The 24517-nt window shown below is 28.2% G+C and overlaps 2 protein-coding genes across 5 annotated transcripts in view; one reads left to right on the plus strand and one right to left on the minus strand.

Moving 5' to 3' along the window:
- LOC122510118 (kynurenine 3-monooxygenase) overlaps window positions 1–7991 on the minus strand; it is a 49345-nt gene extending 41354 nt beyond the window's left edge. The window contains exon 1 of the mRNA XM_043624542.1: window positions 7909–7991. Coding sequence (XP_043480477.1) covers window positions 7909–7929 — 21 coding nt within the window. The 5' untranslated portion in view covers window positions 7930–7991. The remainder of the gene's footprint in view (window positions 1–7908) is intronic.
- Window positions 7992–8406: 415 nt separating this feature from the next.
- LOC122510117 overlaps window positions 8407–24517 on the plus strand; it is a 50625-nt gene continuing 34514 nt past the window's right edge. For 3 of the 4 annotated variants that reach the window (XM_043624540.1, XM_043624538.1, XM_043624539.1), the window contains exons 1-3: window positions 8407–8869; window positions 20363–20545; window positions 21371–21511. In XM_043624540.1, coding sequence (XP_043480475.1) covers window positions 8500–8869; window positions 20363–20545; window positions 21371–21511 — 694 coding nt within the window. In that variant the 5' untranslated portion in view covers window positions 8407–8499. The remainder of the gene's footprint in view (window positions 8870–20362; window positions 20546–21370; window positions 21512–24517) is intronic. The other variant, XM_043624541.1, reaches the window with a different exon arrangement.

Below are 24517 nucleotides of genomic sequence, written 5' to 3' on the forward strand. Positions count from 1 at the left end.
CAGATAACCTTTTTAAGCATCTGCAGTGATTTAAATCCTCTCCTGGAAGGTTGATATATCCAGAGAGATAGAGATCCTTGTTATGCGTACTGAGATTGATGTTTAGTAAAAGGTACAAACGATCTAACTGGTTGCTACTACACCGAATGGGTCGTAAAATGTATTGTATGTGAACTGACAAATTGCATGAGGAAACTAACTCACCAAGTGAGTGTAGATGGACCCTTTTTCATGTTTACAAACATTTTTAGATATTGAGCATCCAGTACAATGAAATGTTCCTTCTTGAAAAATTTGCAATATTCTTCCAAGTTCATTTTCTTGAAGCGATTTTATCAAAAGAGTTTTTCATTTATCAAAATTTATTTATTCATGGTCGAGTTCTTTCGTACAAATTGTACTCCATTACATTATTTCATTCCTTCATTTAATTAAAATATATAAATTAAATCTAGGTTGTTGCATTATATGGCTACGGAACGAATAATTTTGCTATTTTCTAGTGCTGATCCTTTTTTCCAAAAGTACAATGATGATCTGGAGAAAATTCAAAAGAGACTCTTAAAAAAATCATTCACGGAAAAAAATTTCTTATAGAAAACACAAACTTTTTTGTAAAATATACAAATAGGTTAAGTTGTGCTTTATGCAGTCGAGTTTTGTGTTTCCAACAAGCTGGTTTGGGTGTACCACAAACCAATCTGTAATAACACCAAGAAATCCACGCATGCGCAAAAAAATTCAAGTGAACGTCTGCTTGTCGTCTGCTGCGTGACTGTTTAAGCTGTTGAATCATAAACTGAAGTTTGTGACAAGACTCATTCTGGTTTGTGTATTTCCCAAACTCAGCCGTTTGTGGATACTACAACCGCCGTTCATAGATGGCACAGGAAATCTTGTAATTGTCACAGGAAATTTTTTTCCGTTAATTTGTTTCTGAATTTCAACACGGCTGCATGTCCAAAAGGTATATAATGGCCAACTTAACGTAGCTAACTCATTTTATTCAAGAATCTTTTAAGATGAGCTTTCAAGTAGATGTTGCTTACTTGGATTTTGCTAAAGCTTTTGATAAACTCCGGTTCCACTTAAAATGATCGATTTTTTAAACTTTGGATAAAATCAACGATGTAGCTAATTAGAGGCAGCAAACCTGTATATAAATATCAAATTTCATTTCATTTCATTAAGTATATTATGTTCACAACGAATAATTTTCTTTGGTTCGTAAACTCCGGTTCCTAGCCAGTGAGCAGTAAAACATTTACGTTCGAGCAACGTTCCTGAATCGTCTAATGTTTGATAAATAACGTACTTTTAACGTTTCTGGGACATGAAACGTTTCTAAAATGTTAATTTGTCAGAATAAAAAAAAATTAAACGTTTTAGGAACGTTCTTCTAACGTAGATGTTCTTTTTGTCCTTTGAGTGTTTTCAGTGCCTTAAGGGTTCGGGTATTATTTATTTCATTTATTCTATAACTTTTTTAACATTCACAAATTGTTTAAATTAAAGTATTTAATTTTAAATTACATATAGTAACCTCCACATTTAAAATTGGGTCGTCTAATTAGAGTGAGAAAGCTTAATTAATTAATCAATAATTTACTCAGAGCTTAAAAAATAAATTTTAGCTTAAATACTTATTGATTAATTTATTTTAATACTAATCGATAAGATTTATAAGGAAAAAATTTAATTTGAAAAAAATTTTGTCTTAAAAAGTAATTTTGTCGCAAAAGTGACTACATCCTGAAGAATCACCCAAATACGTTTACCCTCCTATTCAATGCGCTTGTACGTTCACCATTTGAATATGCTACATTAATATCGAATCCTTATACTATCTAACAAGCTGATTCGATTGATAAAATACAAAAAAGATTTCTTAAATTTTTGGTTTTCAAGGAGGATGGTTGTTAACCTGTGCGTGAGTGTGAGTCCTTTATGTCAGCGATTCAAATTTTTAACTTTGTCAGAGCGATGCATTGTGAATGCAATGATTTTCTTATTTAAAACTTTGAATTACCACTTTGACTGACAAAATCTTTTGGAAGTAATAAGTTTCAAGATACTTCAGCTACCTACTGAAGGAAATTATGTACCCTTTTATATAAATATAGACCAGAATGACTTGGGTTTAGTTAAAAATGCTCCGAAATCTGTCCTCAAGATATAACAAGACGTCCCTGGAACATCCTACGGATATAATAATCTCCGGAAACTTTCAGGACCCCGTGTAGAAAAATTTCGGGGCAGTCTGGAGTCCAGTGATTGACCCAACTAGACGCATCTGGACGGTATAACTGTATTCTATATGGGATTTTTCTGGACGGTCTAATCTAGACTGTCTAACTGTATGCTATATGGGACTTCATTGGCATCACTAGAATCATCATATTTTTTAAAGCTTTTTTAATAATAATTTCATTAACAAAAATATTAATAGTTTTTGGAAACTTCCTGGTAACTTCAAGGAAACTTACTTTGACAACTTCCAAGAAATTTCCACCGGTAATTTGCAGGAAGCTTTCAAGGGAAGTTTCCAGGAAGATTTTAAAGAAGTTTCCAGGAAACTTCCTGGAAGATTCCATGGGAAGCTTCCAAGTGCGGACATTGGTTTATGTTAGAGAATTTTCCAGGAAGCTACCGAAGGTAACTTCCGAAGTTACCACGAGAAGCTTCCTGGAAACTTCTTGGAAGTTTTTGTGCTATCTGGGAAATTATTTAATGAACAATTTTACTTAGAAATTTCAAAATTGAATTTTATTAGAGTTACGTTTACAATTTTTTATAAATAACTTCAAAAGGCTTCGATTTGAAATTTTATAATGTTCGAATTTTGAATGAATTTAATTAAAAATTTTAAAGAACTTAGATTTTTGAAAAATCTCTAATAAATTCAAATTCTCTTGAAATTATAATAGATAAATTTTTTAACATATTGTATTTGATTAATTATTCAAAATAATTTATCTGTAGAAAAATTTTAGTTAAAAACACTACCCCCACAGGCACCGAAACTTTCCTGAAAATTTATTAAAGATTTACTTGCAAACTTCGAAAAATTTACTTGCAAAGTTTAGTGAAAATTGTGTAAAGATTTAAATGTCCCACTTAAATAAATGTTTATCGTCAAATTTTCCTAAAAATTTAACTTAAAACTTTCCTGAACATTTAAATTAAATTTTCGTCTTCTCTCTTATAAGCGAAAATGTAATTTAAAACTTTCCTGAAATTTTTTTTTAAATTTTTAGGAAAGTTTCACGCTAAACATTTATTGAAGTGGGACATTTAAATCTTTACAAAATTTTCACTAAACTTTTAAAGTAAATACTTCGAAGTTTACAAGTAAATCTTTAATAAATTTTTAGGAAAGTTTCGGTTCTGTGTGGGATAAGTTACAGATTATTGTAGAAATTTAATTATTTTCAAAAATAACAAAATTCTACGCAGAAATTCAATTATGTTCAAAATTTTTTTTAAATTCTCATCAAAATTTTAATTATTATCTTTATAAATAATAAAATCGTTCTCTGAAATTCAATTATTTTCCAAGTTTTTAACAAGATTCTTAGTAAAATTAAAATTATTTTCAAAAATTTTCTTTAATTCAATGATTTTCAATGTCTACTATTTTAATAAAACTTTCCAAAAGAATTTAATTATTAAACAAAAATTTTGATAAAATACAAGCAAAAATTTAATTACTTTTATAAATAAAAAACCTTTCACAAAAATTCAATAAGTCTTTACAAATTTTTTATAAGTTTCTTCTCAATAATTCAATGATTTTCATAAATAATAAAATTCTCAGAATTTCAAATATTTTTAATACAATTTCAATCGAATTCTTCGAAAAGTGTATAATTATACTTAAGAATTCTATTAAAATTCTTCAAAAGAATTCAATTATTTAAAAATTTTTTGATAAAACTGAAAGTAATACTTTAAAAAATTGTTTAATGATTATAATTGTAGTAAGAATTATTTATTTAAATATTCATTTCTAATAATTAAAATAATTCAGGATTATTATGTGTAATAATTTTTGTCATAGTTTTTTTTCACTTTGTCCTTATAAGCAACAGAATATATGATACTCGCATTGATATAGTAAATTAGGAGAGTTCTCACTCAGACTTCAGTGGCCGTGCGGTTTAAATGCGTCGCGTCGGGTCGTCATGGGTGGGGAGACGTGAGTTCGATCCCACATGCGAGCGGATATTTTTCATTGTAAGTGTTATATAAAATAATAAAATTACTATATTTAATCTGTATAAAAGTTATAAATGAAAATTGTAAACATGTTTGTAAATAATGTTAAAGGTCTGTTAAAGAATGAATTTAAAAAATGTACCAATTAACGCAAATTGGTTTTTTACAAAAATTATTTTTCAATATTACTATTTTAAATGATATTTACTGCTAGTGTAATATATTATTTATATGAAAATAATATAATTATTATAATAATAAGTTATTGTCATTATATATATATATATATATATATATATATATATATATATACCCTCACAGCACCGGGATATTCAAGATATCCCAGAGACGTCCTGGGGATATCGATTTGTTTTCGGAAGTTTGGATATCTCTGGGATATCCTAGGGACGTCCATGGATATCCAGAGGATATTCCAGGGATATCCAAACTTCCGAAAACAAATCGATATCCCCAGGACGTCTCTGGAATATCCTGAATATCCCGATGCTGTGAGGGTATATATAATGACAATAACTTATTATTATTATTAATAATTCATATATTCACATTACATTGAATAAACGTGAGAAACGAGTAAATTTGGATAAATTATTTAAAATTAAAAAACTGAAATATTGAAATCGAACCTAAAATTTTAAATATTAGCACTGCTCATTAGACCTGATTAGCTCGTCCAGTCTGGACCAACGCGTGGTTCGATCGTCACTGATCTGATTAACCCATGATCAGACAGTCTTTTCAGCGCCCCGTTAGAGAATAGACTGTCTTTCTGGCTCCACACTAGAACCCAACAATTTTTCTACACGGGACGTCCGCATGTTATCCTAAATATTCGAATGCTGTTAAGGATTCTATTAGATATTAGCTGAGCATAGGGTCAGAATTTCTCAAACGGATCACTTTAAAAAAATAATTTTGTTTTTTATCGAAAATAATTTTTTTTTACTCCTCGTAGAGTAAAAAATAGACCTTGAAAATTTTAGAACAAAAAAAAATTTTTTGTGAATGTTATTAACAATTTAGTTTTTTTGTAGTCTTAAATTAAGAAATTTTTTTCTCGTAAACTATTTGACCGATTTAAAAATTACGATATGGGTTTTCTTCGTCATGAAACAGAGTATTTAAAAATAATTTTGGATTTTAAAAAACTTCATTTTTAATAGTTTTTTATATTAATTGTTTATAAAATGTTAATAACAAATTGTGTTCTGCGCCTCAAAAAAAAAAAAAAAAAAATTGCCTAGTATTGCCCACATTCCCCTGAAAACAAAACCGTTTTGAAAAAAAATGTACGTTAATTACGAAAAAAGTTATTAAAAAATAACTGTGGCGGTGCACAGCGATTCATGACTCGCAAACATGGCTCTCATGGCACCTGTGAGGCATTATTCCTGAACTGCCCCAAAAATAAAAAAAAGTTCTTGGATTTCCTTTATACTTTGGAAATATGTTACCCTAGTAGGTACAAGTTACTACACCAATCTACAGGTCCAACCCCCCACCCCAATCAAAAGGGTGGGGGGTTGAAATTTCAGCTTAAACTCGAACATGCATTCTTTAAACATTTGTAGTTTCTACTTAAATTATTCAATTAAAAAAAGTAAGTAGTGTTTTAGAAAGGTTTTTTTGTGTACTTTTAAAATATTTTATTTATATAATAAAAAAAAAATTTTTTTTGCAAAAATTTTTTTAAATAAATAGTTTTTTGCAATTTTGCACTCCAGCGCGATGAACAGTGGGATTTTTTTTTAACTTACTATTGAAAATTGTCTAGAAACTGTGTTAACTTATAATGTTCGTTAGAATTAAATGAATAATTTATAGTATTCCCATTTCATTAAGGAGTTCATTTTTATGATAGTAAATATAAAAAAAGGAAAAAATTTTGTTTGATGAAAAAAGCTACTTATTTGTTTAAAAATGAAAAATTTGTTTATAACAAATGTAATTGTTTAAGCAAATAAATTTTTTAAGTTTTTGAAAGAATGTACATATGATATAAATATTTAAAGTTTAAAAAATGACGAAAATGTTTACAAATACAAAAGGAAGTTGATTATTGTTTATATAATTGTTAATATTAATGATAATTTTTAACTGTAAATTAGTTTTTTACTAAATTAGACATAAATTTAAACTTGTCTGCAAAAAAACCAATTTTTTTATGAAGAAGGTCCGAAGTAATCTATTTGTTAATTAACATTGTTTGCAACAATTTAAATAAATTGTATTATGCTTAATTAATTGTCCGGTGGTCATACTCGACTAATTTAAATTGATTTCGATCATGTGTAATGGAAAAATAAAAAAATTAACATGATTTTTTCTAAAAATATTGTAATTTGTCAAATTTTTGAGTAAAACAGAAAAAAATAAACAATTAAAAATTCAAAAATCGACTTTGATGGATTTCTTAGTAATTTTAAATCAAGAACATGAACATCCGATAAAATTTGTAGTTTCTAGACAATTTTCAATAGTAAGTTGAAAAAAAATCCCACTGTTCATCGCGCTGGAGTGCAAAATTGCAAAAAACTATTTATTTAAAAAAATTTTTGCAAAAAAAATTTTTTTTTTATTATATAAATAAAATATTTTAAAAGTACACAAGAAAACCTTTCTAAAACACTACTTACTTTTTTTAATTGAATAATTTAAGTAGAAACTACAAATGTTTAAAGAATGCATGTTCGAGTTTAAGCTGAAATTTCAACCCCCCACCCTTTTGATTGGGGTGGGGGGTTGGACCTGTAAATTGGTGTAGTAACTTGTACCTACTAGGGTAACATATTTCCAAAGTATAAAGGAAATCCAAGAACTTTTTTTTATTTTTGGGGCAGTTCAGGAATAATGCCTCACAGGTGCCATGAGAGCCATGTTTGCGAGTCATGAATCGCTGTGCACCGCCACAGTTATTTTTTAATAACTTTTTTCGTAATTAACGTACATTTTTTTTCAAAACGGTTTTGTTTTCAGGGGAATGTGGGCAATACTAGGCAATTTTTTTTTTTTTTTTTGAGGCGCAGAACACAATTTGTTATTAACATTTTATAAACAATTAATATAAAAAACTATTAAAAATGAAGTTTTTTAAAATCCAAAATTATTTTTAAATACTCTGTTTCATGACGAAGAAAACCCATATCGTAATTTTTAAATCGGTCAAATAGTTTACGAGAAAAAAATTTCTTAATTTAAGACTACAAAAAAACTAAATTGTTAATAACATTCACAAAAAATTTTTTTTTGTTCTAAAATTTTCAGGGTCTATTTTTTACTCTACGAGGAGTAAAAAAAAATTATTTTCGATAAAAAACAAAATTATTTTTTTTAAAGTGATCCGTTTGAGAAATTCTGACCCCATAACAAACAGAAATTATGATTCTGTTTTAGAACAAAATAAATATTATGCGTGTAAATCAAAATACTACAATTAGATAATTTTATATACAATCATGTAGAACTAGAAACTCATTTTTCAAAAATAATTAGTACCGAATGTACAGAAGCATTTGCGAAATAAGTCATTAATCGACATCACTCTATTCCACTGAGTTTAAATTTAGCATAGGAAAAATTAGTCTTTGCCTTCACATTAATAAACATTTTAATGGGACATGCATGAAGGGGAAATGTTACGTAAGGTGACGTCACACCAAACGGAATTACCTCACACAGATGACGATGCATGACGTACAAACTGGATGAGAATTTAAAATAAAAATTGAAAAACAATGACGTAACGTGAATGGTAAAATCACTATACATGATAAGAAAATTTTCTTTTGAGAATAAAAAATAGCCTTTTAAACCACATTAGTCTTCTAATTTGACGTAATAATTCTCCCGAGAAATTGTTCGAAAGTGCCAATTTTCGAGACAACCTGAAGGTTGAACTTGAAACGAATTAGCATAAACACACATTCGACTGGCGTTTGGATTAAGCTCGAGACGTCCGTGGAAAATGTTCTACCATCCTTAGAATGTTTATTCTCCGATATCGTCATACAGAAATACGTGTGTGTTAGGATTTTCATTTGCAATTGCTCCGAAATATTTAGCCTATCATACACTTATAAATAAAAGCGGATTTTAGACTGTATTCAATTGGGTGGGGGTAAAAGATCCGGCATTGCCACCGAAAATCGTGGTTTCGTCGACTCTCCGCCTTTTGTATAATGACCAAGACTAAGACGGTGTCCGAAAAGCAAATCGAAAATAGCTCAGCGGCTGTTGCCGCGTTAAGTAGTTAGTGCGGCGATGTCGACGACGAACGACGGTTCGACGGCACAGTGCGGGTGCCGGTGCGGATGCTGTGGCAGAAGACAACATCCTTTACCAAGGATAACGACACTGCTGTTAATTACGTTTTTGGTGTTAACACCAGTGGGTTGGTTAGGTAACGCGGGTGTTGGATTCAGCGATGCCGCATTATCATCATCGAGCTCCACCACAAGGGGATTGAAACAGGATCAGCATGAGTCGTCACGAGGAGGAAGCCATACACGAAGTGGTGGTGATCATGCACGAGCATCAACTCAAAGGGAAGCTGATCCAGTCATCGAGGAAGTCACTGCTAAACAGCTCGAGCGACTCCTCAATGACAAGGATTTTGTCGCCGTTTATTGGTGTAAGTGGCTTTAATAGTGCAAGACTCATAATTATCGGAGTGATACCGACGATTCCTCCAACGATTAAAAATTGTCTTAAAACGCTTACTACAAACAATCCTGGGTGGAGAAACTATTTACTATTTTCAAAAAAGTTTGGTCTGGCGAAAATTTCTTTTCCAAAAAGGGAATCAAGAATGTAATTTACGAAATGGATTACTTCGTTACAATGATGACGTTAACATCATCCTTAACGTTCCAAAGAACCAAAGAATCTTTGGGTCCAAATGACCCAGTGTGGGAACAAACAGGAATTAATGCTCTAACCCAATTAATTTGCTTGCAGAAAACTTGCAGTGCAAGTTTTGCAGCAAGTTTAACGTTCATTTAGAAAGCTTACGAGCAAGCTTTCAGCAAATTTAGCTATAACTGCTTGCAGCTAACTTGCACTGCAAGTTTCTAGCAAGTTTAAATATTAATTGAAAATCTGTTAAATAAAATTCTGGGCCAACTTTGCTGCTGAAAAGAATAAAATAAATAACTTTCAGAAAAAAAATCAAGTTAGAAAAATGGAACTCCCTCCGTGTTTTTTGTCACGTTCGCCGGCCCTGCACACACGTATCCGATTTCTTTAACATTTCGTTGGTGGGTGGTTTTTCAGTGTCTCTACACATATTACGAAATTATGTTTGGGATATATTTACGTGAAACGATGTGAAAAAGAAAAATCTTTTTTTAGTGTTTCCCCTTTCTTTCTCGCTTGACTTTTCTCCTTCGGATGACTCCCATTTTTGTTAATTAACGAGTCAAGGCAATTGGGATCTGAAAGAGGAGTCTGCGTCCATTTTAAGTTGTCATTAGTATTTCATTGGTTCCCATCGTAAATCAAATCCAAAAGTAGTAACTTTTGAATGGGAAAAATAAATTGTACTTTTTCCCACACCGTTAAAAATTCTCATTAATTGTAACTGTTCGTCTTTAACAAAGAAACAGAATAGTTAAATTTAATTTTAATAACAGTTTGCATTCGTTATAAACTCAAATCGAGAGATGAAGAGAAAATATATTATTTTATAATATGCTATTTGAATCGTTGTAAAAGTAAGCAGGAAACATAAATAAAAATGATTTTAATTTTAAATCGAGCTTTTAAGAAATTTTCAGAAAAAACAGTAATAAATTTCTACCTACGCGAATTTTGCAAAAAATAGAAAACTTTAAATTTATCGCACCTAGTTGATCAAAGGGTTAATGAACTTACAAAATCTTTTCACAAAATAAAAAATGAACAATAAAATTTTTTTACTTTAAATTTACAAACTTAAAAAAATACAATTTTTACCAATAAAAATATTTTATTTTTCGATTTTATCTTCACATTTAAGGAAAATTTCTTTTGGCGTATTGTTATCTGATGCAACTTTTTTAATATTAGGGTACTTGAGCACTTCGACCCTTTATAGAAAGGTTCCTACTTGAAATCTAATCATAGATTTTGGCTGAACGACAAATGTTCGAATCAACCTTGTATCTTTACAATGTAGTTTATTGTCCACTTAGTGTTTAACTTTAATCTCCCCTTAACATTCTTAGAGAATAATTTTTCTTCAGAATTCGACACTAACTTTATAAATATTTTAATAATGTTAAAAGGAAATTAAAATTAGCTTTATTATTATTTTAACACTAGATGAAATTTATAATTGCTAACAAAACAGTGCCCTCCTTTAAGTCTTTTAATATTTCAGAGCCAGAATATCATCAACTGGCATAGCAACTTCAAGTTCATATCCGTACAAAGCCTCGCGTTTGTAGCACTATGTCAGTTCTGTTTATATTCTGAGGTCAGGATTAAGTGTTTCATACATATATTATCTATCTGTTGGACCATGTTCCAAAAATGTATTCAATTTTTGGATTTATTCCTTTTTTCGTTCCAAATTTGATGTTTTTTTTCATCTTTTAGTAAAATTCGTAATCAAAATTAAAAAGAGTAAATTTTTGTTGAAAGTGTGAATTTTTTTCCTATTTGTTTTCTTTTTTAAACTTTAGTTTCTTGATAAATTAAAGATATATTATGGAGTCTTATCTACATTTTTAATAATTGGAAATTCGAATTTTTTTAACGAATTGACGATTTTTGTATTCTTTAAGTTTCGTGTTCTTAGCGTAAATCACGACACGATTTCTAGTAGCTTCTGCTTTTAGAAAGCCGTACGGTTATTTTAGCCCACCTATCGCCACCTCGACTTTACTCTAGTCGACTTGACAGGCACTGACTCTCGAAATTTTGTTTTTCTTTCTACTTGTTTCTTCACCTGCCTCATTGACATTTTCTTTTCTCAATCTTAGCTACAGAGTTTTCTCTCTCTCTCTCTCTCTCTCCAATTTCCGGCAAATTTAATTAGTCTAATTTTTAATTTAGTTAAATAAATTTTTAGTTAAATAAATCCTCTCATAAATATCATGAAATTATTCAAAAAATTTTTCAAGAAACATTTTTAAGAAAGTTTTCGCCATATTGGATCGGCTATTTTGAAATTGAAAAATTCGAAAAAATTTGCTTTCGACGAACTGAAGAAGAAAATAATAAAGAGAATTTTAAAAAAATATTTCAATAAAACAATTTTTTTTATTTAGAAAAAAAATTATTTTACTATTTTTTGTTTTCTTTACTTTTAGGTTGCAAACAGTGTTTATCGATTTCTTGTTTATCTCCAGTAAGGAAGATTTTTATTTGATAAGCATATATCTAAATCATTTGAACATGTCAATATATCAAACACTATATAGAAAGGCATGGAAATGAGGCCAATGTGCGGCTTTTCAATAACAAGGCTATTGCAACATCTGCTAGATGTCTTCTGCTTTTGATGCATTTCAAAATTCACTTCTACCGTAAAATTCAAAACTTCATTTAAACTTATTATTTTCTAAAAAAATCTTTTTTTTCTAATATAACAAAATATTTCTTTTTAATTGCATTGAACCTTATTTATTGTCAAAAGATAAAAAAACAAAATTTATATATTACACAATTTAAAGAAATTTATTTATTGCAAACTAAAAAACTAAAATTTATTTATTACAAATTAAGCAACTAAATTTTATTTTATTGCCAACTCAAAAACTTAAAATTTATTTATTGCAAACTGAAAAAATTTAAATCTTTTCGTTAAAAGGATCGAAATTTAATTATCTTGGAAAATTAAAATCCTTTATGACAAAAATCAAATGAAATAATTTTTTATTTCTTTATATAAATAATAAAAAAATAAAGAAATAGTTTTTTATTTAAACTAAATTGAAAATAAAATTAAAAGAATCGAAAATGTTAATAAAAATAGCCATTAAACGTAAAATAATTTTTAATAAAACTTTGTATTTTCATTACTAAATAAATATGTGTAAGGTAATTAATAATACTGAACTGTTTAAATTCATCATTTTCGTTTACAAATTAATAAAACATGATTTACGAAATTGTCAATTCAAATAATGAAAATAATATTCAATATTGGAAATAAAACGTAGGCAAAATTTATTAACAGTAAAAATATGTAAACAAAGTTAATATTTATCATCAGGTAATTTGAGCATAATTGGAATGAAAGAATTCCGAAATATATTCAAAGATTAATGTCAAACGATGTTTTGTAAAATAAATAATTGATTCAAAATTTTCAAAAATTTATTTTATGCTTTATTTTCAGTTTTTAAATTTATTTTACGTTTTATTTTGAAAATTTATTTTACGCTTTTGATTATAATTACATCGAATTAAGTGGTAGATGAGTTGTGCGCAAGCGCCGGAGTGAGGTCAATGAGAGTAAGAGAGAAAAATTGTAACATCTTTCTCACTCTCATTGTCCCCACTCCGGCGCTAAGGGAAAGTTGAAAGTAAACACTGGAGTGGGGATATAGGGAGTGAGAGAGATATTGCAATTTTTCTCTCTCACTCTCATACTTAGCTTTTGATTTAAGTACCTGTTAAGAGTGTGTTGTAAATACAGTCAATGGCAGTTGAAATTTTATCGTTATATTTCCAAAGTCAAATCGTTCGATGTGGGCCAATGCGTGGGAGATATTTTCATATTTACTTTGCCGAGAGATGAAAGAGCTTGCGAAGAAAATATTAAATGGAAAAGTTTGTAAAAAAATAGGCGCATGGAAATTTAAGTTCGTTCCTTTAAGGTCAATTTTTTTTAAAGGTCATTCATCAATGAATTGAAAAAGTCCTATCAAGCCATACCAATGTTACTCATCAGCTGAATAATAATGACAATCGATATTGGCAAATGGCCATTCATTATTATCATTTAATTATACTTTGTTACACAAGTCACGTGTACATATAAATTCTATTTAATCGAAATAATAAATTTCCACAAGGAATTTACTAATAACATGAGGTTATTAACAAAAGAAAAATAAACTTTCGTTACATATATAATACATAACGAAATTTTTTTCAGAATATTAAAGAAAACTAATAAAAAAAAAATACTTGATAAAAAATTCACTAAATTTGATAATGATCTCTTACTTTTTGATGGTACACCAAAAAATTGCCAGTTGATCATAATCCAAAATATTTTTCTCTGATTTCTGTCTTGTTTAGATTCTCACTCGAAAACCTTCTATTCATAATAAAAAAAAAACGTTTTGTAAGCAACGTAATTCAAGTTTGAATGTCTTCAAACCAATTCATCTTCAAAGTTCTTGGCACTTGTGTAATCCTAATAATGTATATCAAAGGTTCCATTTTTCAAAAAATTTACAGTATTCTCTTTTTTTTTTAATCAATAAAATTTTGTCATCAAATAAATTTTTTCCTGGTTTTTAAATAATTTTCTATTATTTTTCTCTTTTGTTATGAATTTTTTCAATTGCTTGCAGTAGAAAATATAATGGAAAATAGAAACAAAATTGGAGAAGAAAGAAAAGGAAGTGAACTTTTAAAAATAATGAAATTAGAAATTATCTGAGTTTTAGAGTAGTAAAAATTAATTTAAGTTTTTACTTTCTGTAAATTACTATTATTGCTGATTTGTATGGCATTCTTGTCTCATTGCCAGTTTGACTTCCTTAAACCACAATCTCGTAATTTTTATACAATAAAATACCACCTGGTATTGAAAGTGCTTCTAAAAATAAAAAATATCTTTTGGAATTCTTTAGTAGAATTAAAAAAAAAATCAGACTTCTTTTTTGGTAGATTTTTTACGATTGAAGAAACACTTTTTCGAATAAGACACTTCTGATATTGTTTCCACTTCTTCTTTGCGGTTTATTTATATTTTTATTACTGAATCTCATAAATAATATAGCAACATAAAATTCTACAAATATTGCTCGTGACATTGGAAGCAGGTGTGCTTCTTAAAAATTTTCCAAAAGACAATTGTTTTTTTTCATATTTTTCTTAAACTTGCGACGTCAAACTCCTAATTTTATCGCGCTCTCAATATCTGAACAAATAACCTGAAGATGAGACATTACATAAAGAAAAGCGATTTATGAATACAATTGGTTGGATTATATGTTTTGATAAATTCGATTCTAGTTCTCTGCAAAGAATCTACCCACGTACTATTTCTCATTCCTCGTTCATCAGTTTCGGATTGCATTCCAGATGAGATAGTTTTCCAGCGACTTTTGTTGGAATCGACGACGACGACAACAGTTCACGATTTCTTATTGTTTATTTTTAGCGCGTCCCACATTGTGACCCGATATTGAAGCAAACATCTTTACTGTCAAAATTTTTTTTATCTTTTTTTAAAAAAAATGAAAGTAGTATTTTTGGAAAAAGTTTTTTCTGTTATAGAATAATTTAGAAAAATAATATTTGAGGCGAATAAACTTGTTCAAGAAGAAAAAGAAGAAATGAAAAAAATTGTCAGAGAGAAAAAATTGGGGATTACAAAAATGGGAGGAAAAAAATTTGTGTATCGATTTGAGAATGATAGAACGTGCGGGTGGTTTCTTCTTACTTATGTAACGCACAACTACTGTGAGGACGAAAGCGTTAAAGACTATATTAAGAGCATACAAGATTCACCAGTTGATATATTTGGAATGGGTGGGTAAGCGGTCGCCGAACGAAGATTGTGATGCGCACGTGATGGTTTTGTTCGATGTGTCCATGGCACGTGCCGAGCAATATACGCTCTGTAACACGGTTCTCCGTCTTTGTTGAATGTAATTTTACAATTTCGTGTAATTGCAAATAGGTGGAAAAAGAGACGTGAGAATTGAGAGAGAAGGTCATTATCCCACTGATTTTATTTAGGTGGTGAGAGAGAGAGAGAAAGGAAAATTCAGTCAAAAATTGGCAACCTCACAAAATTTTAGTGTATAGAATTTTTTTCATGCTGCAAAAAAAATTGGTTTATTCGTATAAAAATTCTTTTTATAATTCTTGTATTTCTGCAATAAATCATTAAATAACCATACTATAGAATAGCGGAGGTATTCTTACAAGCGGCAAGACCTTCTTTCTCGTATTACAGTTTGAAAATAGCAATGTGATGTTTTTATTAGAGCATTAGTAATGTATGTTAAATAACAAGTATGCTATGTATTTGAATATTACTAAATTTTTTAGTATAATATTTACTACAGTATTGTTTTTTTGATATTATTACTGATGATGTTCTTCGTTATTTTTTTCGTAGAATTTTCTCTAACGTTTCGATATTTGGTATATAGAAATTTTTGGAAGTATTTTTTGTAGCAATCTTTATGTCTTCCTTTTTGGTACTTCATGTATCATTTTAGGAAAGTTTCTAAGAAATAATTTAAGATTTCTTTGGGGTATCTTTTTGAAAATTATCAGGAAAGTCTTGTGTATCATTAACCGGGTGATCTGCATTGACGAATAGCATTCAATTCACAAATTCAATTGCATCATCTTAGAGATAATCATTAGTAATTATCTTAATTAATCTTAATCTGAATCTTAATTAATCTTAATTAATAATTAATTAATCATTACTAATTATCTTTAATTTTATTAATCATTTGTTGCATTGTTTCTAGCATACTTTCAAGCATTTTTTGTATTATCCTTTGGAATTTCTGCTAGGAAATAATTTGTCGCACCTTTTGGTGTTTTTTAGAGTATTTTTAGAGCATCATAAATGTAGCATCGTCTGGATGATATGTAATTATATTTTTGTGTTATCCTCTGAAATATCTGCTAGGAAAAAATACATCATACTTTTTGGTGTTCTGTAAAGTATTTTTTGGATTGTGGTTTGTACTATCTTCTGGAAAATATGCCAGGAAAAAATGTATCACACCTTTTTTTGAGCATCATCTGTAGCATCGTCTGGATGATTAGTAATACTATTTTTGTATCATCGTCTGGGATATCTGCTAAGAAATAATTTATCATACCTTTTGGTGTTATGTAGAGTATTTTTTGGAATGTGCTTCGTATCATCCTCTAGGATAAATGCTAGGAAATAATTTGTCACACCTTTTGGTGTTTTTTAGAGTATTTTTAGAGCATCGTATGTAGCATCGTCTAAATGATCTGTAATAGCACTTTTTGTGCTCTGGAATATTTGCTAGACAACAATTTATGGACAAAAGTAATAACAATAATCTTTCCAAAATAATTTATATCTTTTTGTGTTCTTCTGAGAATTTTTTGGTGCATCCTCTGCAGCATTGTCTAGACAATCTGTAATCCAATTTTCCTTATTTTAATTATCCTCTTGTATAATTTTAGTGTTATAGTTAGTACTATCCTTTTATGCTTTTTGTAGAACGTTTTTTGGAACATCTTTCAAAGAATATTCTATAGCATCATTTTGTTGAATTCAGTATCTACTTTAATTTTTGGATAGCTTCATCCGCAGCATAATTTACAGAATCTTGAAGCAAAATTTTCAGCACCTTTCTATAATACCTTCCAAAGAATCATTTAAGGTATATTTCGGATTGGTTTGGATTAATTGGAGCATTTTCTGTAGATTATACTTTTATTTTATTAACATTAAATTATCTGTATCATCTTCCGTAGCATCTTTAGCATCATATTTAGTTCTTAAATATCATCTTCTGTTACTCAGTTTGTTTAACTTTCATAAATTCTTTTTCAGTAATACTTTGTATTATTCGTTATGAAATCTTCTGGAAAATAATTTAAGGTACTTCTGAATTCAGTTGGATTAGATCCTTTAGAACATCTTGTGAAAGACCTTGTATAGCATTATTTGCATCATCTTCCGTAGTATCTTTAGCATTATTTTTAGTGATTTTCTGTTTATTTAAAATTTCTTCTAGACTTTTGCATTACTAATAAGTACTATTGCCGAGATGTTCTGTAATATTTTTATAGCAAAATTGCACTAATATTATCTTTAGCATGTTCCGTAACATTTTTATAATTCTACAACTTTAGCATTCTTAAGGTATTTTCTGGATGATCTTTTGAACCTACACTACCGTCGGGAATTATCGGTACGGCTGCACACGCACGGCCCAAAAACATACCAATCTTTAAATCAGGATTTTTTTGTAAATACAAATGTAAGAAAATTAACAAATATACCATTCGAAAGATTATTAAATTCTACGATTAAGGGGTTAAACCACTCTAGAGCGTCAAAAAGAGCTTCTAATTTCAACATTTTTTTTAAAGAAAAGTTTAAAAGTAATGAAAAATATGTTTACATATCTCTATTAGGTACACTTTAAAGAGAAAAAAAAATACTTTATAAATTTTTTTTTGTTTAAAAACAGCAGATGTACATGCACGTGATGGAAACCCTTTGTAAAAAGAATTCATTCGCGGCCGGAAAGGTTTTTGGTATAATTTTCATCCTAGAACAGAAAACAAATTTTTTTCTATTTTTACATCTCAAAAGCTAGAGAAAGACGTAGGGGATTTTTTTTAAATCGATTTTTGCAAAAATGGTGAACATTTTATGGAAAAACTGAGTTTTTGACTGAAAAAATAGGCACTAAATTGTTTATAACTAAAAAAATATGAAACATAAAAAAAATCCCCTACGTCTTTCTCTAGCTATTGAGATGTAAAAATAGAAAAAAATTTGTTTTTTGTTCTAGGATCAAAATTGTACCAAAAACCTTTCCGGCCGCGAAGGATTTCTTTTTACAAAGAGTTTCCATCACGTACATGTACATCTGCAGTTTTTAAACAAAAAAAATTTATAAAGTATATTTTTTTCTCTTTAAAGTGTACCTGATAGAGATATGTAAACATATTTCTCATTACTTTTAAACTTTTCTTTAAAAAAAATTTTGAAATTAGAACCTCTTTTTGACGCTCTAGAGTGGTTTAACCCCTTAATGGTACATAACTGAAAATTTTAATAATTTATACAAAGATTGCAGCAATCGACAAATTTGACAAAAAAATTTTAAAAATACAATTTTTTTGGAAATTTTTTCAACCCCTGCACATTTTTTAAAAATTGTAGAAAAAATTTGAAACTTACATAAGTGTGATCATTCAAATTTCATCTTTAATTTAAGACCAAAAGAGTTTAAAAATCTTATTCGGTTCGTGAGATATCATTATAAACGTCCGAGCATGTTTTTTGACAAATGCAGTGAATTAGTCGATTTTGAACGGTTTTTGGCTGAAAATGCTCGTCCGTTTATAATGATATCTCGCTAACCGATTAAGATTTTTGAATTCTTTTGGTCTTAAATTAAAGATGAGACTTGAATAATCACACCTATATAAGTTTCAAATTTTTTCTGCAATTTTTAAAAAGTGTGCAGGGGTTGAAAAAATTTCCAAAAAAATTGTATTTTTAAAATTTTTTTGTCAAATTTGTCAATTGCTGCAATCTTTGTATAAATTATTAAAATTTTTAGTTATGTACCATTAATCGTAGAATTGAATAATCTTTCTAATGGTATATTTGTTAATTTTCTGACATTTATATTTACAAAAAATCGTGATTTAAAGATTGGTATGTTTTTGGGCCGTGCGCGTGCAGCCGTACCGATAATTCCCGACGGTAGTGTATATTGGTGTTTCTTTTGGAGTATCTTTAGCAATTCTTTTGAAGTCTCTTTTAAAGCATCTTTTGGAGTTTCGTTTAGAGTTTCTTTTAGAGCGTCCATAGGAGTTTCTTTTGGAATATCATTTAGAGTTTCTTTCAGAACGTCTACTGAATTTTTTTTGGAGTATCTTTAATAATTCTTTTTGACGCAGCTTTTGGTGTATCTTTTACAGTTTTCTTTTCTTTTTAATTTTCTCCTAGAGTATCTGTTAAAGTTTCTTTTGAAGTATATTTTGAAGTTTCTTTTGGAATTTCTTTTAAAGCATCTTTTGGAATATATTTTAGGAGTTTCTCTTAGAGCGATATTGGAGTGTCTTTTAGAGTATCTTTTGCACTTTCCCCTAAAACATCTATTGGAGTTTCTTTTGGAACATATTTTGAAGTTTCTTTTGGAATTTCATTTGCAGTATCTTTTGAAGTTTCTTTTGAAGCATCTTTTAGAATATCTTTTAAGAGTTTCTTTCAGAGCATCTATTGAAGTGTATTTTGGAGTTTATTTTAGTTTCTTTCGAAATTTTTTTGCAGTATCTAGTGCAAGACCTTGTGTAGCATTTTCTGGATGATCTATAATATTTATTAGCATAATTTTAGTTGAATTATCAGTAACATTTTTCGAATATCCGTTATCATTATAGTATCCTCTTTAGGACAGCATCCCCTGCATCTTTACGGAAGATAGTAAAGATTTTTGGCACACAGAAACTTGCATTACATCTTTCACTACAGCTTTTCTAGAATATCTTCCATTTTATCATAGCTATCCTTAGAATATATTTTATCTCGTCATAGCACTTCTTAGAAAATCTTCCATTTCATTATCGTATCATTCCTCTGCAGTATAGAATATTTAATAGAGAAATATTACACTGACTAAATTATTCTTATAGAAAAAGTATCACTTTAGCATCTATTAAAATATCCTTACATTACTTTTTCCATCACTTTTGTATCACACCCTGTAAAAATCTTCTAAAACGCTTCTAATATTATTATCCATAAAATTGATTGTATCTTTTTAGACGTGCTCGCATTTTCTATAGCGTCTTTTGCACCATTCTCTATAGTATCTTCTGCAATATTCTCTACAGTATCTTCTGAAATATTCTCTACCACATCTTTTGCAATATTTTACATAGCTTCTTCTTCTGTACTATTTTTTAAAGCACATTTTTCCAGTATCATCTACTACAACTTCAGTACCATCATTTACAGCATTTGTTACAACATCTCCAACAAAATTCTACTTTGTTTCAGTTAATACTCTTGCAAATGTTTCTAATTACAAAATTTACAGCATTCCATAATAAAATCTTTTTATTCACTGATCGTAATACTTGTTTATATCACATGAAAAATACTTTCATGAAAATGTAAAGATAAAATCATCTAATGAAAGTGTTTCACATTTTTACGTATGTAATTTTTAAAACTTCTAGCATATTAAATCGATTGATTTTTCAGATGCCAGAAGTTGTACAACATGCGATAAGGTTCTTGCTGAATTAGAGAAAATAGACGATGACACGGATACATTTGGAGTTGATTTTGTCAAAATCAACGACAAACGTTTGGCGAAACAGTATGGCATCAAGACATTTCCCGCACTCACATATTTTAGGGAAAAAGAACCAATTATTTACGAAGGTATGGTAAAAAAAAATTTTCATTCATCCTTAAAAAAATTAACGTATTGTAAATATAAATAAAATCTAAGTACATTTGCATCTGTAATGAAACCTTGAGAAAATTTAAAATCCATTTAAAAAATTTTGCATTGAAATTTTTTGTTCGTATTAATGATCTTTAGAAAAGAAGTAGAAGATAAGAAGAAGAGAATAATTTAAAATTATTATGGAACAATGTCACTTTTTCACATTTTATGATGGGTAATAGTACTCGCGTGGAGAATCAGGAAGAACAGCCGATGATGGTCAGAAAAGACAATCGAGTCGAGAAGGCTTAGCGCCAAATTTTATTGGGTTTCAGCCCAAATGTTGTGGTCTTTTACAATGGCCTTGTCGCTGACTACAAAACAGAATTTTGTGAACTGCGACTAAAGCAAATTGCTAGAAAATGAGAAATGACATATTTAATTACAATAACTTGTAAACTTGTTTATCAAAAAATTACAATTAATTTAATACAAGAGTCATTAACATCAAATTTTCTCTTTCTTTATTGTTATTATCTACCTTTTTTTAAATATTTTTACAATGTTTTTTTTTATTTATTTTTGTTATGTACCTTGTTCTTTTTATTATTTTTATCCTAATGTTTTTTATTTATTATTTTTAATATTTTTAACTATCAGTTTTTTTAAATTTCACAGAAATTTATATAAGATATTTTTCTTCTGTTTGTTATTTATGTTTACTTTTTTTTGAAAACTTTTATGATACATCTATTATAGAGAAATCAGGAATGGAGCAATATGTTTTTTTCTCAAAAAAGTCTCTGAATATCTTTTAGGAGATCTTATGGACGAGGAAAATGTTCTTGAGTTCTTGACGAGCTTGGAGGCCATGGACTTACCCGACCGCATCGAGGAAGTTAACTCGAAAATTCTGGGGAAAATTGTCGAAGAAACAGATTTTGTAGCAGTTCTCTTCTGTAAGTTTTTCACTTTACTTCCTCTTTTCCTTTTTACGGTTTTTTCAGACATCGATAAAAATTTTCTACTCGAAGTGAAAAAAATTCTTTTTTTCCTTTTTTTATATATAGGATCCATTTAATTAAATAAAATCTTTCATCAAAAAGCAAAATTTTCATGATAACCAATTTGAGTATTAAATTATATTTCATTTTTTACAATTAATACATATTTTTGAAAATAATTTTTAATTTTAGTAATTCTGAAAAAATAATATTATCATTGTCTTAAAAATCTAAAAAAAGCCTTATGACGAAAACAATTGCTTATTAGTAAAATTGAAACGTTTTCGAAAAGGATAGAAATTTTTTAGCATTTTTATAAATTTGTAATCTGTAAATAAAGAGGATATTAATTATTTTTCACTTTTAGAATATGTAAAAGTCACTCTTGTTTTTAAAAGTTTTTTTGGAAGTTGATTATTCCGATTATTCAGCAGAATTTTAGCAGAAATTAGCTGTAAATTTTACATATTTTATGAGTGAATAATTGTAATATTATATTAGTAATGATAATAGTTTAGGTGTAATATAGTTGTAAATATGACACTATTTAAAAAATAGAATATATGCATTACGAGAATTTTTTTTAAATTTAAAAAAAATTTTTTTTTTCTTTTTTGGCTTTCGGACTACAGTAGTATTGCAATTAATTTTGTCCAAATTCGGACTGCGAATTACAAAAAGCTTCTATACAGAAACAAACAGAAAAGAACTCTGCTCTGTGCGTTGTAGTTTCCACTAATCAACATTTCTTCACTTTTCACATCCTTTGCCTAATATTCCATAGTTCCCACTTTTTCGCAAAAATTTTCCTTTTCCTCCTACTTTTTTCTACATTTTACTTTCTTTTTGGCAACTTTTGACTCTTTATTTATTAGTATTGAATTTCTATTTTCTGTCTTTCAGTTCGAATACATGATTTTTCATTTTTTTATGTTCTGTGTTATAGTTTATATTTTTTACTATTCTACTTTCCATTTTCCATTTTATTAATTTTTATATTAATTTAATTCTTAATTATTATTATTTTATTAAAATTATATATTCTAATTATTATTAATTAATTTAATTCATTAATTATTTATCCACCTCATCCAAGTATAATGATACAAATTTTGATTACAATTTTTTATTTTATAATTCCCATTTTCTATTTTCAATCTACATTTCCACGTTCCATTTTTTACTTTCTACTTTGTATTTTATATTTTTCCACTTCTCTTTTCTTTCTACTTTCCGTTTTATACTATTTTTAGTTTATTCTTTTTCATTTCTCCAATTCTACTTCCATTCTTCACTAACACTTTTTATTTTTAGTTACTACATTATGTTTTACACGTTACTAATTATACTTTCATGTCCATATGCACTCTTTAATTTCTACTTCCCATTTTCAATTTTTGGAATTTAAATTAACTTTCTACTTTCCGTTTCTTAATATTCCTTTTTAATTTTTAATTCTACTTTAATTCTACATTTCTAGATTGCATTTCTACTTTCTACAGTCTATTTTATACTTTTCTGATTATACTTTTTATGCGTTTTTACTTTTCTACTTTTTATTTTACATTTCTCTAACTCTACTTTTCATGATCTTTCTTTCTCCACTTCCACATTCCATTTATTTTTTTTACTAAATTGTATGTTATATACATATTTCTTTAATTCTCCTTTTTGAATTCCATTTCTATTCCACTTTCACTATTCATTTTAAGATTTTACATTCAATTTTCTTATTAACAATGCATATGCTTTCTTTCTTAATTTCTACTTTCCTCTTAATTCTTTCTTGATTCTATTTTCCATATTGCACTTTTAACTATCATTGCGATAGTTTATTTTCTAATTTCTACACTCTCTAATTCTATTTTCAATATTCTATTTTTGTTTTTTACTTTCACATTCAACTTTCTTACTCTCTTTATTCCCTTCCCTTCTATTAATCTTCTGCTTTCTATTTTTTATTTTCTACATTTCATTTTACACTTTTTTTCCATATTCCATTTTCATATTCCACTTCAAATCTACTTTCCACATTTAACTCTTTATTTTCACATTACACTTTCTACACTCTTCAATTCTACTTTCCATATGCCACTTTTATTCTTTATTTTTATAATCTATCTTTTCCATAATTTACTTTTTTCACTTTCCTTTCACTCCTATTAGAATTTTACTTTTTAATTTGTATTTATTATTTTCAAATATCAACTTTTTACATCCAGATTCTATTGTATATTTTCTACTGCCTCCTTATAGTGGACCATACAAATAATAAGTAGAAAATGTAAAGTGAAAAATCTCAAGTAGAAATTAGAATATCAAATACCTAACGGAAAGTATAAAGTGGATATAACAATTAATGTTTGAAATGTGAAAATTCGAAAGAGGGATATATAATTTATGAAGTAGGAAAGGAATAAAATTTGACAGTAGAAAAAAGAAGTAGCAAGTGGAAAGAAGAATATGGAAAGAGGGATATAAAAAATTCTTTAATTTTGATATTTGGAAAGTAGAAATTTAAAACTGGGATATGCAATATTCTAAGTTAATGCAGAAAAGCAATAAAATTATAAATTAGAAGTAGAAAAAAAGAGTAGAAAGTGTATTTAAAAAAGTGTAAAGTAGAATATGGAAAGTGAGGTGTAGAAAATGTGAAATATAGTATGAAAGGTAGAATGTGGGACAAATGGAGTAAAATTAAAAGTAAAATCTGGAATATAGAAAGTAGAAAGTAAAAGCTAGTACTATAGAAGTCACATATGAGTTGCAGCAAGTAAAAAGTAGAAAATCTTTTCTGAATCATTTTTCAAGACCAATATTTTCTTATCCATTATCAATGAAAGTAAAATAATATGCTTTAACGTGTGCAAGGTGTTTCTCTGCATGAGAAATATAAAAAAAAATTTTCAAATTCAAAAAATCAACAAAAGTTTTATTTTCCAAATTCATTTAATAAACTGG

This window comes from Leptopilina heterotoma, unplaced genomic scaffold (assembly GCF_015476425.1).
Source record: "Leptopilina heterotoma isolate Lh14 unplaced genomic scaffold, ASM1547642v1 Lhet_666, whole genome shotgun sequence".
NCBI lineage: Eukaryota > Metazoa > Arthropoda > Insecta > Hymenoptera > Figitidae > Leptopilina > Leptopilina heterotoma.